General features: G+C 42.6%; 1 protein-coding gene across 1 annotated transcript in view; it reads left to right on the forward strand.

Annotated features, from left to right (window-relative positions):
* The window catches only part of GSR (glutathione-disulfide reductase), a 41,497-nt gene extending 26,753 nt beyond the window's left edge, over window positions 1–14,744 (forward strand). Inside the window, exons 8-13 of the mRNA XM_082608838.1 lie at window positions 2,471–2,557; window positions 4,231–4,389; window positions 7,256–7,367; window positions 9,581–9,712; window positions 11,041–11,174; window positions 13,799–14,744. Of these exons, the coding sequence (XP_082464964.1) occupies window positions 2,471–2,557; window positions 4,231–4,389; window positions 7,256–7,367; window positions 9,581–9,712; window positions 11,041–11,174; window positions 13,799–13,948 (774 nt within the window). The 3' untranslated portion in view covers window positions 13,949–14,744. The remainder of the gene's footprint in view (window positions 1–2,470; window positions 2,558–4,230; window positions 4,390–7,255; window positions 7,368–9,580; window positions 9,713–11,040; window positions 11,175–13,798) is intronic.
* Window positions 14,745–20,204: the final 5,460 nt, after the last annotated feature.

Here is a 20,204-nt window from a genome sequence, read left to right on the forward strand (position 1 = left end):
ACTGTAATTTTCTATCTCTTCTAAACCTCCTTATCTGCACATTCTTCAAGTTAATTATCAGTCTGCCTTTTAGGATAATATTTTGCATCTTGCACATAGTAGAGCTTAATAAATGTTTGTTGATGGAATGGATGAATAAGTGAATTTATAGTGTTGATCTCAGTTTAGCTTACAAGAGTTACTTGTCTTTCTCCTCCACTGGGAAGGGAACAGAGGTATCAGTATGCATGTTTATATTCTCCTAGAACTTTTTAGAGTAAATGTCACAAAATAGACACTCACTGCACATCTACTAATTTAAAATAGAGCTGGAGACTAAGTGGACGATTGCTGTGAAAATGGTGAAGTATGAGAATATTGCTATAGCAGGCATGTTAAACATGTAAATGGCTTTTAACCTTAACTGATCAATTTCCCTGAACTTCCCACCTCAACTCGGCATCCTGAACGCAATGAAGAAAAAATAAAGTGTCCCCATACGAATGGAGGGGAGACTAATGAGCCTCGGTTCTGAGAGTAGGAAGAAGTCATATCTCTTTAGTCCCCGTTTAGTGACAAGTGTAAACTGATCTGAGAGATGTGGGAAGAGAATGGCTTTCTACACCTTGTTCTCTGGTCCTTCCCAGGGTCTGTAGTTGTCTGCCCTGGTAGGCTGTCAGTGGTCAGTTCTTAATGGTCCCAGTGGTGCCTTTCAATGGTGTCCACGATTATGGGGTGGGAAGAAGTGCATAATGTCGTGGAGAGAAACTGATCGGAAGACTCAGACCAAGCTCAATTTGAATCCTGGCTCTAGAACTTTCTAAAAGTCACTCCACTTCTTAGGAGTCTCAGCTTCCTTATCTGAAAAAAAAAAATAGGGATAACACCTTCTAACCCATAAGGTCATTGGAAGGATTTGAACATAGATAGGTAGATGGACAGACAGACATTCTCTAGAACAACGTCCAGGGACTTGCCTCCCAGTCCAGTGGTTAGCACTATGAGCTACCACTGCAGGGGGCACGGGTTCAATCCCTGGTTGAGGGAATAAGATGCCGCTGCGGCATGGCCAAAAAATATAGAACAACATCTAGCATTCCAGAAGAAAACCCACAGTGTTTTCAACTTTGTTGGGAACCTTAATTTGAATGGTTTAGAACCAAATTTAGAACCCTAAAATATGTAGTTTGAAACCTTAAACAAATACTAAGACTAGTATTAAAAAAAATCTCTAAGACCATGTAGTTGACTTTTCTGCCTAGAATAGGAGATTTTGTTCAAGAATCTTCCCTTAAATTATATCAGCAGGAAAACTGGCCCTGGAATACTGAAAGGGGAAAGAGAATTTCTGGTCCCTATTCTTATGGAAAAGAGAAGGAGCTTGGGAGGAGAGGAACATGGCAAAGACAGTAGAGGCGGGAAGGTTGCCTATGGATTTAACTCTAGAACAGGAGTGGGTGAAGTCAGGTGTAATGCAGATGTTGGTGGTGATGTCGGAAAACAGACTTATTAAAACTCCACTCACCAGAGAAAGACAAATATATGATATAACTTATATGTGGAATCTAAAAAAATGATACAAATGAACTTAGTTACAAATCAGAAATAGACCCACAGACACAGAAAACAAACTTTTGGTTACCAAAGGGGATAGCAGGGTCGGGGGGTATAAATGAGGAGTTTGGGATTAACGTATACACACTACTATATAAAAAATACATAAATAAGAAGAACCTACTGTATAGCACAGGGAACTATATTCATAATCTTATAATAATCTATAATGGAAAAAAATCTGACACAGAGTGTGTGTGTGTGTGTGTGTGTGTGTGTGTGTGTGTATAACTGAATCACTTTGCTGTATACCGGAAAGTAACACAACATTGTAAATTAACTATACTTTAATTTTTTTTATAGCAGCTGATTTTATTTATTTATTTATTTATTCTGGTTAAATCCTTTTTTTTTTAACATCTCTATTGGAGTATAATTGCTTTACAATGGTGTGTTAGTTTCTGCTTTATAACAAAGTGAATCAGCTATATGTATACATATATCCCCATATCTCCTCCCTCTTGCGTCTCCCTCCCACCCTCCCTATCCCACCCCTCTACGTGGTCACAAAGCACCAAGCTGATCTTCCTGTGCTATGCAGCTGCTTCCCACTAGCTATCTATTTTACATTTGGTAGTGTATACATGTCCATGCCAGTCTCTCACTTCATCCCAGCTTCCCCTTCCCCCTCCCCGTGTCCTCAAGTCCATTCTCTACGTCTGCGTCTTTATTGCTGTCCTGCCCCTAGGTTCTTCAGAACCATAATTTTTTAAAGATGATTAAAAAAAAAACCAAACTCCACTCATAGCGCAGCCATGAATGAAGAAGGACATAAGAGGGGGGTTGATACTGCAATTTCCCTCCCAGGTTTGTAGCATATCTTTAATGAAGTTTTATTCTTTCCCACCACCCATCCCTCTGCTGCCTATGTATACAGGTGCTCAGAAGTTTTGATTCAATAATCAGTTCCAACTGCACTGAGGAGCTGGAGAACGCTGGCATAGAGGTGCTGAAGTACTCGCAGGTATGACCGAGCCCAGGGCGAGCTTACGGCCCTTGGTCGTCTATCTGTTGTGAACCCCACTAGCTTTATAAACACAAACTACCTCTACCCCAGTCAGTTTCTTCTTTTCTAGAGTACTACCAAGTCTTTTCTTTATCCTCAGAAGCTGCATTTCACATGAATGTTTTAATGAAATCCAAGGTATAAAAGATTAGAAACCTGGAAGTTGAATTCAGTTTAGTTAGAACTAAAACTACAGTTTTTGTGCTCAGAGACCTCATTGAACATCCTTATTTTTCAGGTTTATATTTATTTTTGTTTGTTTATTTATTTCAGGAAATATTATTATGGAATCTTTTTTTTAAAGTCTTTATTGAATTTGTTACAATATCGCTTCTGTTTTATGTTTTGGCTTTTTGGCTGTGAGGTATGTGGGATCTTCCTTTCCCGACCAGGGATCAAACCCACATTCCCTGCACTGGAAGGTGAAGTCTTAACCACTGGACTGCCAGGGAAGTCCCATGGAATCTATTTTTGAAACCTTTGGGTTTTGTAGATGGAAACAATGACGAAGTTACTTTGTATTTTTTTATTCTCAGGGAATCTCCTACATGTCAGATTTTTCCTGGAGCATTATCCTTGTAAAAATGACTTTTTCCCCCAAAGCTTTGCCCTTTCAGCATAGGCCATCTCATAAGTAAAACAATAAATGTGAAGTTGCTTTGTAAATGCTGATGTACTGGCCTGGTGGTTAAGTACTAGAATCCCCTTGGGACTTTCACTAAACTATGTGCCCTTCACTCTCCTAACCTCTTACCCTCCTCCCCTGAGTCCTGATTAAGAATGTCCAGGGAGTAGCAAGGATGGTGCAATTTTTTTTTTTTAACGGTACGGGGGCCTCTCACTGCTGCGGCCCCTCCCACTGCGGAGCACAGGCTCCAGACGCGCGGGGCCAGCGGGCATGGCTCACGGGCCCAGCCGCTCCGCGGCATGTGGGATCTTCCCAGACCGGGGCACGAACCCGTGTCCCCTGCATCGGCAGGCGGACTCCCAACCACTGCGCCACCAGGGAAGCCCAAGGATGGTGCAATCTCTTAATGATGCTGCTACAGCCATTTCCTCCCCCGATTCCAGCTGCAAATCACTGTGTTTAGATTTGTGGTTTAAATTTGTATTACAGTTTTGAAGAAGTACGCTTTAAAATACTTCAGGTTTTTTTGTTTTTTTGTTTTGCGGTACGCGGGCCTCTCACTGTTGTGGCCTCTCCCGTTGCGGAGCACAGGCTCCGGATGCGCAGGCTCAGCGGCCATGGCTCATGGGCCCAGCCACTCAGCGGCATGTGGGATCCTCCCAGACCGGGGCACGAACCCGCGTCCCCTGCATCGGCAGGCAGACTCTCAACCACTGCGCCACCAGGGAAGCCCAAATACTTTGTTTTTAGGCTGAAGCATTAGGGTCTTGATGTGAGTTGACATTTCTGGCTGCTGGCTGATTTGGGGCCACCTAGGATATCATCTTGGTTCCAGAGAGTTCCAGTGTTGGTGGCCTTTGGGCAAAACTAAATGTGTCAGCATGTAAGACTCATATGTAGGATTCAGTGGAGAGTTTTTAAATGTTAAGAATTCTAGTTTCCTCTTTATTTGCTTTCCTTCTTATCCCCACACCCCCAGTTCACAAACTGTATTTCCCAATAGGTCAAGGAAGTTAAAAAAACTTCTTCAGGCCTGGAACTCTGCATGGTTACTTCAGTTCCTGGTAGGAAACCCACCTTGACCACCATTCCAGATGTTGACTGTCTACTCTGGGCCATTGGACGGGACCCAAACTCCAGGGGCCTGAATTTAAACAAACTGGTAAGCTGACCTAGTCTGCCTACGATGTTCTATTTTTTTCCCCCCAGTTTTATTGAGAAATAATTGACATACATCACTGCATAAGTTTAGGGCATACAGCACCATGGTTTGATTTACATACATTGTGAAATGATCACAAGAGGGTCAGCTAACATCCGTCTTCTCATGTAGATACAATAAAAGTAGAAAAGAAAAAAGGAAAAGATTTTCTCTGTGTGTTGAAAACTCTTAGGGTTTACTCTCTTAACAGCAGTGTTATCTGTAGTCACCATGTTGGACGTTATATCCCTGGTATTGTACTTATTTATATTGTAACTGGAAGTTTGTACCTTTTGACCACTTTCCTTGCCTGAAACCTTCTGGAATCGGTCAGTAGTCCTGTGATTTCCCCTGATCCAACCCCAGACCCCCCAAAACTTGAGTGGGTTCTGTTGGATTCTTTTCTGTTTATTCCATGTGTCTAGTTTGTCATTAAATCCCATTGCTTCTGCCTTTGGAATGGAAATAAAGGTTTTTTTCCCCTTTCTAGTGTCATCACCCTAGATCAGGTCATCGTCTCGCCATTTCCTGAGTAGCCTTCTCCCTACAGATTTCTTTTTTACTATGATAGCTGTCTCTTTATTTTATTTATTTATTTATTTATTTATTTTTTGCGTTACACGGGCCTCTCACTGTTGTGGCCACTCCCGTTGCGGAGCACAGGCTCCGGACGCGCAGGCTCAGCGGCCATGACTCACGGGTCCAGCCGCTCCGCGGCATGTGGGATCCTCCCAGACCGGGGCACGAACCCGTGTCCCCTGCATCGGCAGGCGGACTCTCAACCACTGCGCCACCAGGGAAGCCCCGATAGCTGTCTCTTTAAAGCCCTATAATTATCTCTTATTGTCTGCAGCTCTAATCCTAATGGATGGGTGTGTGACTCGTCATGGACATCGTGGCATTCGGGGCTGGGTACAGATGTGAAGCTCATCTACCAGTGCTATAGTTAGCATTCTTATTTGTTCTTGTAAAGTTTGAAGGACAGTCTAGTATAGTAGCCTGGGGTGTGGGTGCCAGTGTTTGACCCAGTTTTCAACCTTAGTTCTGTTACTTACCAGTTTCATGGCCTTAGGCAAGTAGCTTAGTTACTCTTAAGTTTCAACTGCGTCATATAAATATGGGAATAAAAATAGTGCTTGTTGCATTGGGTTATAGAGAAGAGTAAATGAGAGTGCATACAAAGTAACTTGCTTAGATGCTGGCTTATAGCATGAACTCAATAAATATTAACCAGCTGCTGTTGATGGTGAGGGTGATGATTTTTCTGACATGCTATACTACTCTACTACTAATAATAGAATATTTTAGATGTTTGAGGTTTATATATTTGATGGAGCCTCTTGAGTAGTGTCTCACAGTTTGATTTATGTTCTGATATTAGTGTCTGTTTTAAGTTGCATCCCTTTTTCATTTCAATAAAAGGTATTTTTCATAATTAAAAAAAAGTATCCAGGGACATGTTTTACTTGATTTTAATCTTACTATTCAGTAGAATTTAGTAAAATTAGTTATCTGTTTTTATATTAACAAAACTATTCATCCAGCTTTTCACCTTTCAAGAGATATTGTGCCTTTATGCAGATATAGGCAAGGGTAGGTCCAGTTTTGAACTATATTTGCTGAATTTTTTTTAAATGAGGCAAAAGTTTCCCATCTCATTCAGTGTTAAGATATATATTTATACTGCAAATTGAATGATTACTATTGTAAGTCTTGGCAACATGTTCCTGGCCTACTTTAATCTTTTTTAAAAAATTTTTATTGGAGTATAGTTGATTTACAATGTTGTATTAGTGTCTGCTATACAGCAAAGTGAATGAGTTATACATATACATACATCCACTGTTTTTTAGATTCTTTTCCCTTATAGGTCATTACAGAGTACTGAGAAGAGTTCCCTGTGCTATACTAGCCTACTTTAATCTTGCCAACAACTGTTTGAGGGGTAAGGATGAGGAACCCAGGAGCACAGAGATAAGAAATTGTCCACCAGGCTTATAAACTCCACAAGGAGTGGAGATGTCTGTATTATTTACCACTGTATTTACAGTGACTCGGTTAATGCCTCATTTAGAAGTTCAAGTATTTGTTGATAAATGGGTGGTCTCATGACTAGTAAGTGGCAGAGCTGGGACTTGAACCCAGATCTCCCAGCTCCAAAGGTTGTACTCTTAACCACTACACTACCTACTCCCTATGCCTGCTGGTCTTCTACTTCTCACATGGGAGTATATACACCAGGGATCTGCAAAGCCACAAGATAAGCATGACACGTATTCTTGGAGCAAAAATTCGACTCAGTGTATAGGGAGAAATTTTGGTTAAAGGAAACATTGATATCTTTTTAGAGTAGAATACAAATTTTGCTTGGATTTTTAAAGATAAAACTGTAAACTTCAAAGAAGTCTACTTTTGATGACTGCTTCAGGCTGTGCCTGTCTAAAGTATGAGTTAGCATGCTTCAGGAGGAGTGCTTCCAAGGAATTGAAAATCACTGTCTTAGGTGGACTCCACGGGGATGCCAAGTACCATGTCTGATAGTTGAGTGATTCCTTTTCAGGCTTGCCTGGCCAGCTGAATTGTACAATGCAAAGTCAAATCCTGTTAAAACTCCTCAAAACTGAGTTAAATATTTACCTTTTAAATTAAGCAAAAGATATGAAACCTGCCAGCTTGCTAAGATGTTTTTCATCTTGTTGTTGAGTCTTGTGGTTTCTTGGAGATTCAGGCTGAAGAGGTGCCTGAAGTGAGGCGGATCCAGAGATGTGAGCTGCTATTTTTTTGTGGATGGGCCAAATACTTACATGATGTCCCTTTATAATTTTAGGGGATTCAAACTGATGACAAAGGTCATATCCTAGTAGATGAATTCCAGAATACGAATGTGAAAGGTGTCTACGCAGTTGGGGATGTGTGTGGAAAAGCTCTTCTTACTCCAGGTAATGTTTCTTCTTTTGGGGGCTAAGGGAGGCTCTGTGTGTTATATAAAACTGTTCAGGGCTTCCCTGGTGGCGCAGTGGTTGAGAGTCCGCCTGCCGATGCAGGGGACACGGGTTTGTGCCCCGGTCTAGGAGGATCCCACATGCCGCGGAGCGGCTGGGCCCGTGAGCCATGGCCACTGAGCCTGCGCATCCGGAGCCTGTGTTCCGCAACGGGAGAGGCCACAACAGTGAGAGGCCCGCGTACCACACAAAAAAAAAGGCTGAGTGTCTTTATGTCATCAAAATGATAAAATGTGTTGAGATAGATGTTGGTTGGGAACCTGACACGTTATGAGTAATATTCATTTTTTCCTTTAAAAATGCTTTGAGTAGTATTTATTTTTCTTTAAAAGAATTTTTTTTTTTTTTTTTTTTTTTTTTGCGGTACGCGGGCCTCTCACTGTTGTGGCCTCTGCCGTTGCGGAGCACAGCCTCCGGACGTGCAGGCTCAGCAGCCATAACTCACGGGACCAGCTGCTCCACGGCATGTGGGATCATCCTGGACCGGGGCACGAACCCGTGTCCACTGCATCGGCAGGCGGACTCTCAACCACTGCGCCACCAGGGAAGCCCCCTTCTTTAAAAGAGTTTTTTTTAATTAATTAATGATTTATTTATTTATTTATTTTATTTATGGCTGTATTGACTCTTCGTTTCTGTGCGAGGGCTTTCTCTAGTTGCGGCAAGTGGGGTCCACTCCTCATCGCGGTGTGCAGGCCTCTGACTATCGCGGCCTTTCTTGTTGCAGAGCACAGGCTCCAGACGTGCAGGCTCAGTAATTGTGGCTCACGGGGCTAGTTGCTCCGCGCCATGTGGGATCTTCCCAGACCAGGGCTCGAACCTGTGTCCCCTGCATTGGCAGGCGAATTCTCAACCACCGCGCCACCAGGGAAGCCCCCTTCTTTAAAAGATTTTTTAAATGCTTGGTGAAGACTGAAATTTTTATACAGATGATACAGTCATCCTCTGAAGAATGCTGTAAATTAGAATCTGAGTTGTGTTGGTGACAGTGGAAGGAAGTGGTATTCTTTTTTTTTTTTTTTTTTTTTTCTTTTTGCGGTACGCGGGCCTCTCACTGTTGTGGCCTCTCCCGTTGCGGAGCACAGGCTCCGGACGCTCAGGCTCAGCGGCCATGGCTCACGGGCCCAGCCGCTCTGCGGCATGTGGGATCTTCCCAGACCGGGGCACGAACCCGTGTCCCCTGCATTGGCGCGCGGACTCTCAACCACTGCGCCACCAGGGAGGCCCCGGAAGTGGTATTCTTATATGACTGTTTAGTCTTGATACAACCAAGGTTGATCCCCATCCTCAGAATCCCATACTTCAGCCTACTTCATGAGTTAACTGGCGTCATTTCAAGCTCTTTGTCCTGCTTCTGCTGGTGGTATCCATCCATCTGCTTTCACCTGTACCCCTCCGGGGCCTCACCATCCTTTCCAAAATGGCCCGGGTCTTACTCAGAGTGGAAACACACACCCAAAGCCTTTTAGCTCTTTTAGGAAGCTCTCTACACAAAAGCAAACTAACAAGCAAAGTTTCAAAACCTTCATAATGTAATCTAACAGCTAAAAATTTTGTCGAGGTGAAAAAAATTTCTTATGTATCCTACTAATACCTTATTTTGGAAAAAAAATTATCAATTTGAAGTCAATAAAATTAATAACTGATGCTTTTACTGAACTCAGGCTTTTTTTTTTTTTTTTTTTGACCATTAGGAATAAAAACAGGCTAAGGAGGATAAACTTTAAAAAAAATCAATAAGAAATAAAAATAATTTTAAAAAGAAACAAAATATTCCTGTGAAATGACTATGGTTATAAAGTAGAACTGAAGATGCTTGAAACTAATGTAGTTTGCTCCATAAATATATCAAAAAGCTAATATCTGCATTAAGAGGTAACTTGCCAGATGATTGGGAACTTGTAAATGTGTCTTTTTTTTTTTTTTTGTCATAATAGAATGTACAGAATTCACATAAGCCAATATTTTGAATTGTTAACTAAGGTATTGATAGGTCTTTTATTATATTGAACTAGATATTGTAATGAGCATTGACAGAAGACTTTGTCAGAACTTGTATGTTAAGCCAGATGGATAAACCGTTAGTAGAATAATCCTGCTATGTTAAAATGAACAATAAGCTAAACACTGATTTAAAAATATCTTTGTAGTTGCGATTGCTGCTGGCCGAAAACTTGCCCATAGACTTTTTGAACGCAAAGAAGATTCCAAGTTAGACTATGACAACATCCCTACGGTGGTCTTCAGCCACCCCCCTATTGGGACAGTGGGACTCACAGAAGGTAGGTGTTTAAAAATAAAGGTCGGGCTTCCCTGGTGGCGCAGTGGTTGAGAGTCCGCCTGTCGATGCGGGGGACACGGATTCGTGCCCCGGTCCAGGAAGATCCCACATGCCGCGGAGCGGCTGGACCCGTGAGCCACGGCCGCTGAGCCTGCGCGTCCGGAGCCTGTGCTCGCAACGGGAGAGGCCACAATAGTGAGAGGCCAGTGTACCGCAAAAAATAAAAAATAAAATAAAAAATAAAAAATAAAAATAAAGGTCATTTATGGTTTCTTCCCCTCCTCTGCTAATGTTAAACTAGGTGTCTGTCAGCTGACTAAATCTATCTTAGCCCCCGAGTTATATTTCTTTTTAGCTACTAACTTCTCATCACAGGTCCAGTTTCCTCCCCAGCTACTAGTACTTTGAGAATATAATTTCTTTCCCCACTCCGCCCTATCTGTTTGATTTTATAAGCTTTTTTACTTGAACTAATTTCAAATTTAAAGAAGAGTTGCAAAAATACTACAGAAGACTCCTGTCTACTGGTAACACTTTTGCTGTATCATTTTCTCTCTATACACGTGCACACACACTTCAGTATTTGTTTCCTAAGAACAAGGCCGTTCCCGTACAGAATCATAGCTTCAAATGAGAATATTTAAGTGGATACAATATTATCTAAACTTTAGACCTTATTCAAAGTTTGCCTGTTATCTCAAATAATTTCATTTTTAACATTTTTCCCTTCAAGTCCAGGGTTCATTCCAGGATAATGTAGTATATTTAGTTTTGATACCTCTTTGGTCTCCTTTAGTGAAGAGAAAGAATTCCTCAGCCTGCCTTTGTCTTTCATGACATTGACATTTATGTTGTAGATTGTCCCTCATTGTGTTTTTTTTTTTAATATATTTATTTTATTAATTCATTTTTGGCTGCGCTGGGTCTTTGTTGCTGCGCACAGGCTTTCTCTAGTTGCGGCGAGCAGGGGCTGCTCTTCGTTGCGGTGCACAGGCTTCTCATTACAGAGCACGGTCTCTAAGTGCACAGGCTCAGTAGTTGTGGCTTGTGGGCTCTAGAGCGCAGGCTCAGTAGTTGTGGTGCACGGGCTTTGTTGCTCTGCGGCATGTGGGATCTTCCTGGACCAGGGCTCGGACCCGTGTCCCCTGCATTGGCAGGCAGATTCTTAACCACTGTGCCACCAGGGAAGCCCCAGCTCATTGTGTTTTTGTTTAATATTTCCTTGTAATTTGATTCAGGTTATGTATTTCCGGCCATCTCTCTGATAGCTCAGTGGAATTGTTTAAGTTTCTGATAGATGCTTTTCTTTTCCCCCCCTGTGCATTATAGATGAGGCCATTTATAAATATGGAAAAGAAAACGTGAAGATTTATTCCACCACCTTTACCCCAATGTATCATGCAGTTACCAAAAGGAAAACAAAATGTGTGATGAAAATGGTTTGTGCCAACAAAGAGGAAAAGGTATGGGAAAAATCCAGTAAGCTCAAGACTGTCTTCAAGGTTGGCAGGGATGGGGTATTTTGGTGAGGTGGGAAGGGAAGACCAGGTAAAGCTTTCTCTGATTCATCTGGCACAGTCCCACCTTTTATCTGTCTCTCTCTGTATTGCGGTTCTTCATAATATTTCACGTAGAAAGAAGGTTCCACTACTTTAAAAACATAAGTTGGTGGGGGGAATTCCCTGACAGTTCAATGGTTAGGACTTGGCACTTTCACTGCTGTGGCCCAGGTTCAATCCCTGATCAAGGAACTAAGATACTGCAAGCCACACGGTGCGGCCAAAAAAAGCACGTAAGATATAAAGGGGAGAGGTTGAGGTTGTCATTGACCAGTAGGCCAGAATAGATAGGCAACTCAGAAATATTGGTAAGTGTAAGAATTTAATGTAAAAAATTTAGAGTTAACATAACCAATCAGTGAGGAAGAAGTTTATTTAGTAAAATGTTCTGAGATAATCAGTTATCTATTTTTGGTTTAACTTTTTGAGGAACTGCCAAACTGTTTTCCAAAGTGGCTGTGTCATTTTATGTTCCCTTCAGCAACGTGCTAGGGTTCCAGTTCTTCCTCACCTTCGTCAACACTTGTTACTGTCTTTTTTTATTGTAGCCATCCTACCGGATGTGAAGTGGTATCTCATTGTGATTTGAGTTTGAATTTGAACAGGTTTTTTTTTTGTTTTTTTTTTTAAATAATTTTTGAAATAGGTGTTGTTTTGATACTAGGTCAGCCTATTGGGCTTTTCTATAAATTGAATTAAATATTAAAGTGGAACTTAGCAATATGCCTTGGGAACATGGCTTTGTGAGGAACAGTAATTTAACTAAAGATTCAGGTATGGTTTCCAACTTTTCTTATTAAAAAGAACATAGTCTGTTTCTGAATCAGTGGCCCTTACACCAAAAGCCACAAGATGGTTCCTGGCTTCCGGCTTATAAAAATCAACATCACTGACAGTTGACAGAAGCAGAGAATCAGTGCAAAGAGAAGAAAGTAAGTGATTTGGCAGGAAGATAAAGGTTGCTGTTTCTTGCCCTGAATGTTCCCCAGTAGCCTGAGATTTCCAGTTATTGAATCAGCAAGGTCCTTACTTATCTCTTCATATCAGTTATTTCTTTATGCCATTTATGATTCATTCATTTGGTAAACATTACCTGACAGTCAACTAAAGGGTAAGAACTGGGATACTGTATGGAGAGAAATAACATAAGGCTCCTGCTATCACCAGAAGCTCTTTGTAAATTCAATTTACATCACAGTATCTAAAAATTTGGCTGAATGTATATACAGTACATGATTTGGGATTTCTTTGTCTTATTTTGAGATATACTTTTTTTTAATTGTAAAGAAACGTATAACATTAAGTTTGCATCAGTCATTTTTTTTTTTTTAAATTATTTATTTATTTATTTATGGCTGTGTTGGGTCTTCGTTTCTGTGCGAGGGCTTTCTCTAGTTGTGGCAAGTGGGGGCCACTCTTCATCGCGGTGCGCAGGCCTTTCACTATCGTGGCCTCTCTTGTTGCGGAGCACAGGCTCCAGACGCGCAGGCTCAGTAATTGTGGCTCACGGGGCTAATTGCTCCGCGGCATGTGGGCTCTTCCCAGACCAGGGCTCGAACCCGTGTCCTCTGCATTGGCAGGCAGATTCTCAACCACTGCGCCACCAGGGAAGCCCCTGCATCAGTCATTTTTTACGTGTACTGTTCATTAATATTAAGTATATCCTTGATTTGTTTTTAAGCAACGTATTTTTGTGGCTAAGTTTTATATTCTCTAACTTTGCTTTTCAATAGTCTACTGACCCTAAAAGTATTTGCTGGAGGTGAATATTAACTAGTCATTTTAAAATATATTTAGAAACCTGACTGAAAAATGTGATTTGAAACAAATGCCTCTTGTTGGTCATTTGTCCAGGCAGCCAGCACGTATGGGCTGAGTGCCTCTAAGGGCTGTCTTTGTGCTCGGCCAGACGGGTAGGGTGAGGAGCAGAAGCGGGCAGGGTCCCCTCCATCTAGAGATTAACATCTCCTGGGAGAGATGGATTGTAATTGTCCAGTCCCCAGATGAATACAACTTTGCAGTTATGATAGAACCATGATGGAGAAATATTGGGACTGAGAGCTCACATGATAGACAAGTTAACTTGGTCAGGAAGGCAGGTGTAGCTCTCTGAAGAATGAATGGGCTTTAACCCTTAAAAGAGGGGAGGAAAGAGTGTCCAGACAGAGGGAACAGCCTGTGCCAAGGGGAGAGCATGGCGAATACTCAGGACAGGAGGAAAGCTGGTGAGGCCAGAGTGGGGAGTGCTGAGGGAGGTAGGCAGGGGAGGGACGTCAGGGCTGCGTGGGCCATGTAGGCTGTGTTATGCTCTATTGGGATTAGAGATGTTAAGTTTTTTAGAGGTTTTTAAATATCAGGTATCTCTCATGACTAATAAAAAATTTATTAGTGTACCTGATAAAAAAATTTGTGTGAGTGTGTGTGTGTGTGTGTGCGTACCTAGAAGGAGATTTATTACAAGGAACTGGCTCATACATTTACAGAAATAAAAATTTTTACTTGAAGGATTTTTGTCTTTTCTGTCGCAGGTGGTTGGGATCCACATGCAGGGAATTGGATGTGATGAAATGCTGCAGGGTTTTGCGGTCGCAGTCAAAATGGGAGCAACAAAATCTGACTTTGATAACACTGTTGCCATTCATCCTACCTCTTCAGAAGAACTGGTCACACTTCGCTGAGAACCCAGAGACTCGTGTGGCTGGCAGCTGGACCAGTAGACCTTCAGAAAGGAATCAAATCATCACGTTTATTTACCATTCCCATTGTATGTATTTCTTTATTGTAATCAGGATCTTCCAGTAGTGGGAATTTTCAGTAAACTTATTTATGTAATTAGAAATCTGTTTTGTTATCCAGGATTGATTTTCATTTGATTACATCTCTCAATAATTACTATTTGTTTTATTAATAGCTCTGTGCTAGCTGTTTTTTGTTTTGTTTTTGTTTTAGCTTCATCCTAAGTATAAAACCATATGAAGTAAGGTGAAATTAATGTACTTGAATGAATATCACTTGCTAATTTTTATAGAGGAAGAGGACAGCTGCTCTTCACATTTAAATAATGCAAGTACAGAGTCTTTTTTTTTTTTTTTTTTTGAAGCCAGTACTGCGCTCTGCATATTACAAAGCTGCTTCAAGGATGTGAGTTTTCTCTAAAAGCATGTAACTTGAGAGGCCTGCCTCCTGTATTTTATTCTTTCTTTTGTTCTAAATGATTAAAAATGGTTTGTGTTACTTTTATGAGATGAAGTTCATCAAATTTGGGAAAGATTTGAGGAGGCTGGTTGCACAAGTGAGAGGGACATTTTAGAAGTGATCCGTGTTTTCAGATGTACTTCAAAAGTCCTTTCCTCTGCTAAGAGTTCATAGTTCGGTGAATGATTTCAGTTTTTGTATGTATTCTTGTCATTTTATTTTTTGAAAACTATTTCCAAAAATCTGAAAATAAAATCACAGTCTTCTTATAAAATTTGTTATGAGTTTATGGGTAACAGTTCATTTTCTAAGAATATTTCACATTGAAGGGTCAGATGCCAATAGTGAGCTACCCTAAGTCGGCTTAAGACCTTAAGTGGGAGAAAAGAGATTTCGCTTTGATAAATAAAGACCAGAGGTATAAAAGAAACATTCAGCAAATTTAATGGTTGAGTTGGAAGCACAGTCTAGAAATCATATAGGTTTTTATTTTTATTTTTATTTATTTATTTATTTATTTACTGTGGTACGCGGGCCTCTCACTGTTGTGGCCTCTCCCATTGCAGAGCACAGGCTCTGGACGCACAGGCTCAGCGGCCATGGCTCACGGGCCCAGCCGCTCCGCGGCATGTGGGATCCTCCTGGACTGGGGCACGATCCCGTGTCCCCTGCATCGGCAGGCGGACTCTCAACCACTGTGCCACCAGGGAAGCCCAAGTTTTTAGCATTTTATTTCCATTAGCCTTTACCAGCTACGTAAGCTGGTTAAATTTTTCCATGGCTTTCAGTAGTGACAATGCTACTGACCTCTGTCATTAAGCTTTTACTGAATGTCTTTCTGGTTAGCCATGGCTAGGCTGCTGCACTGACAAATTAAGTAAGTCCACTCTCAAAGAAAAATACCACTGGTAACCAGCTAATGTAAATGTTGCAGCAAGCAAACAGGGTCTAAAAACCTGGACGTAGACTGACATGACACTGCCCCCTCTCCTCCACCAGCCTAAAAGGTAGTGGACCATGGTCCTGAGCTCCGCTGACCTGGTGGGTTTCTTACTCTGCATAGGGCCCAAGCTTTGGGTGTGATTCCAGAAGGAAAAAGGAGAGGCCCCAGCGGTCACGTGTACCCTCACACCATGTGGTTTTTTTTTTTTTAAGTTATTTTATTTTATTTTATTTATTTACTTATTTTTGGGTGCATTGGGTCTTCGTTGCAGCGCACGGGCTGTCTCTAGTTGCGGTGAGCGGGGGCTGCTCTTCATTGCAGTGCACGGGCTTCTCACTGCGGTGACTTCTCTTGTTGTGGAGCACGGACTCCAGGCACGTGGGCTTCAGTAGTTGTGGCTCGCGGGCTCTAGAGTGCAGGCTCAGTAGTTGTGGTGCATGAGCTTAGTTGCTCCGTGGCATGTGGGATCTGCCCGGACCAGGGCCCGAACCTGTGTCCCCTGCATTAGCAGGCAGACTCTTAACCACTACGCCACCAGGGAAGTCCACACCATGTGTTTTTTATCTCAGGAACCCTCTGCACTGCTTTTTTTCTGGTTCTGGAGTAAACCAACCTGGAAGTAACCTTTTCCAAGGGTTGGTCTTCGTTCTCATCAGTTTTCGGCTCAGTCCAGCCTGCGAGCTGATCTGACCCTTTGCCGCCTCCATTCCACAAGGCACTGGGGAAGGTACAGGTACACAAGGCAGCACATTGTAGGTGCTCAGTAGATGTTTATCGAAGGAAAGGCGTGGTACTTTCTTTGAATAACCATATAATCTAGAATGGGAGAAAAAATTCTACACAACTAACTGCTGTTCAAAGCAGTGCGTTAAGCACAGGGTGACCGTATGATTTATTGACTAGGATGGGACACTTTGGGGACTGAGGGGGGCACCGTTAATTAATTGGGACAGTAGACACAGATTTGTACTGTTGCAGGAAAATGGGACAGTGCCACCCTAGGGAGGTGTTGAAGAGCTGGAAGTATACAAGTTCAGAGAAGGCAGAAAGTACCATTTTGCTGGAAGAACTGAAGAAGGCTATGAGAAGGAAAGAGGTCAGGTAGGATCTGGAATGTGGGGGTTGTGCAGGAGGTCAGAGCGTGGGGAGGCACAGTGGGGCAGACATGGGCCATGTATCTGTGGGGAATGATAGAGCTCAACTTGGTTGGAGCACAAGAGTATGTGATAGCCTTGAATGGAATGTTCTTCCCCACTTGTGAACCTCATGGTCTGGTTATATATTGCCACATAACAAACTACCTGGAAACTTAGTGGCTTAAAATAGCAATCATCATATCTCATGGTTTTGTGGATCAGGAATTAGAGCAGGATTGAGCTTGCAAGGATGACTCTTCTGTTGATGTTGATAAAAATCACTTGGTGGTAGCCACCTGGAAGATGGGCTGGTCTAGAGAGTCTAAAACAGTCACCCACGTGTCAGGCACTTGGGCAAGGATGACTGACTGGAAGGCTGGCCTCAGCTGGCACTGTCAACCAGAGTTGCCCACGTGTGGCCTCTCCAGCATGGTCGTCTCCGAGTTAATGGACTTACATGGAAGTCAGGGCTCCCAGAGATTGTTCCATGCTTCCTAGGCAGCCACTGCAAGCTTTATGACCTAACCTTGGAAGTTCTAGAATGTCACTAATGCTAAGTGTTATCAATTAAGCAAGTCACAAAGGATTTAAGAGGGAGTGAATCAGACTTCAGCTCTCTGTGGGAAGAGTGGTCAATTTGTGGTCATCTTTAATCACACACACCAACAGCAATCTACTCAATTTACAGGGTTTGACTAAAACCACCTTTGTGAAGACTTTTCTTTTGTGGTCTTATGCATGTATTATGTGTTCCCATAACGCCTTGTCACATAGGAGGTCTATACTCTGTGTTCACCTTATGTATGTCACTTTCTACTTAGTGTCAATCATTTCTATATTCTCTACTTCAGTTTCATAATATTCCTGGTATACCATACAGTAACTTTGGCTGCAAGAGGACAAAGGTGTGTTATTGTGTGATTTTTGACACTAGGATCTATAGTAAAAAATAAAGAGCCAACATTTTAATCCTTAACCTTTTTGAAAAATGGGTAGGCAGGATTTTCAGGTCTTCAACAAACTTTGCATGAATCTTTCCGTGAATCTGACCTCCTGGATATAAACGAAGAGCTGTAAGAGGTGGATATAGAAGATTTCCATTGTGCCCTACTCTAAGAAATGCTCTTTTATTGCCATTACCATTGATATAATAATTTAGCATGTTGATTCATCAATAAAGACCACAGCCAACAATTTAAAGGTAAGAATAATTGTATACAGTCATTTCTAGGTTTTATATAGTATATTTTAAGTGCTATTTAATGTGTTAGGAGCGGTTTCAAAAAATAAAAAGTGGTGGATGGTAGAGCTGGGGTTAAATCCAGATTTTACATAAAATTTTTATGCAAACAATTCCCCTTCAAAGTTCTTTCTCCGTAAGTTGTGTAAGTGGACATTTGTCCTTTTTGCCTGTTCAACCTCAAGACTCCATAAGTTTGGGGAATGCCAACCTTGTGAGCCTTGGAGACAAAGCCCAACTCCCCACATAGAACCCAAAAATGCTAGGTGCGTGACTTCTCAGGCTCCCTTGCAGCTAGGGAGGTGGCATATGACATAGGCTTGGCCAATCAGATGCACCCACTCCTGACTATTCAGAAACCAGTGATGCAAAGAAACAGGTATAGGAGAATCCATTCTAGTGGCAAGTGATGGCAGTTGTGGCAGTAATATCGAGGGGCAGCCTGGCAGCAGTCCCAGTGCCTGCCATGTTGGTTTCTAGCTACAGTGATTAGAACACCATGACAGCAATGCTGACCTCACTGGCCCATTTCAGAGTCATGGTTTTGGCCACTGTGGCTCTGGCTGCCTAACGTCTGAACCAGGGTCACCAGCCCTCCCAAAATTCTGTGAGGTACTGTACATAGTATACCATTCCTTCGACTTAAATTAGCCCATGTCAATTTCCAGTGGTTCTCTAAGAACTGTGACTGATACAGTTTTATTTTCTTAAATTACAAGAAAGCTTATCCATCTATCACAGCACTTGTGTATTGCCCTTAAGTATTTGTCCACGTACCTGTCCTTTGCTCCTTTCAAAGCCAGGGAGCACGCCCTACACACCTTTGCACTGTGTGTTCCTCCTGTTCACTGCAGTGCCCAGTACGGTTGAGTTGAATGACTGGGAGTAGTGGAAGATGACACTAGAAAATTAGGTTGTGGTGTTTGGAGAGGACCTTGATAAATGGATGAAAAGATTAGCAATAAGGAATCATTGAAGACTGTGAAAGAAGGAAATGCCATCAAAGTGGGATTGGAAGATGAAGGCGGAAATAGCAAAAAAGTAGAGATGTGGGTGGGGATGAGCCGTGAGGCTGAGACTGTCTTTGTGTGAGTTCATAAAGGGCCTGGACTAGGGTGGCGGCAGTGGGAATGGAAAGGAACACGAGCAAGAAAATTTGCAGTAGAAGAATCTGCAGCATTTGTGAACTGATTTGTTTGGGGCTTGAGGGAAAGGGAGGAGTCAAAACTAGCCCTGACCTTTCCAGCATGAGAACTGGGAGAAAGATGATACCATTAACAGAAAGACCATTAATAAAATACCAAGACAGACAGAAACTGGTTGAAAGGGAGCAAGTGCTAAGACGTGTTGAGTTTGTGGTCTCAGTAAGGATCTGGAAATAAAAAAGCTGGAATTTAGGAGAAAAGTCAGGACTAGGGAGACAGATTTGTGAATTACACGCCTGGAGGTCATAGTTAAAGCCACGAGTATGTCCATGACCCTTAAGACAAGGAGTGTGAAGAGAGAGAAGAGGCCAGAGCATCAGTAATGCCCACATTTAAGGGATGGATAAAGGGCGAAGGCCTCGGAGGAAAGGGACTGAATAGAAGTAAGGTCATGGGGAAGGAGCTCCAGGAAGAGAGAGAAAAGGGTCTTAGGCCACTGAGCCTAAAGGCAGAAGAAAGTTCACAGCAGTGTCAGTGTTCTTCAGCCAAGGACCACAGGAATCTCTATCTTTGAACAAGGTGGGTTATTACTTGGTGGTGGTGAGCAGTGACGTAGAGGGTTACTTGAACACTGGCCCCAATCTACGTTTCCAGCCTTATGCCCCATCTCAGACTCCACATTCCAGCCAGACTGGCAGGACAGCTCTTCCATCCTAGCCAACACCTTCTGTCTGGTAAAGATAGTGTCTTCGCCATTTCCAGCACCATCTCCTCTCATGGCCTCTTCTGGGTCTCTGCCTGTGCTATCCTGCACTTCCCTTCCGTAGCGCTCACTCCTCTCCCCCGGCCAAAGCACATTCTCTGACCTCTTGCCAAAGCACTTTTTTTTTTTTGGCCTGGCCTCGGCTTGTGGGATCTTAGTTCCCCGACCAGGAATTGAACCCGGGCCCCAGTAGTGAAAGCGCTGGTCCTAACCACTGGACCACCAGGGAATTCCACAAAGCTTTTTTTTTTTTTTTTTTTTTTGTGGTACGCGGGCCTCTCACCGCTGCGGCCTCTCCCGTTGCGGAGCACAGGCTCCGGACGTGCAGGCTCAGCGGCCATGGCTCACGGGTCCAGCCGCTCCGCGGCATGTGGGATCTTCCCGGACTGGGGCACGAACCCGTGTCCCCTGCATCGGTAGGCGGGCTCTCAACCACTGCGCCACCAGGGAAGCCCCCACAAAGCATTTTGATTATACCTTCTAGAGGACTTTTCACAGCCTGACTTGCACTC

The sequence above is a fragment of the Mesoplodon mirus genome (assembly GCF_964341445.2).
Source record: "Mesoplodon mirus genome assembly, chromosome: 20".
In the NCBI taxonomy this organism is placed as follows: Eukaryota; Metazoa; Chordata; class Mammalia; order Artiodactyla; family Ziphiidae; genus Mesoplodon; species Mesoplodon mirus.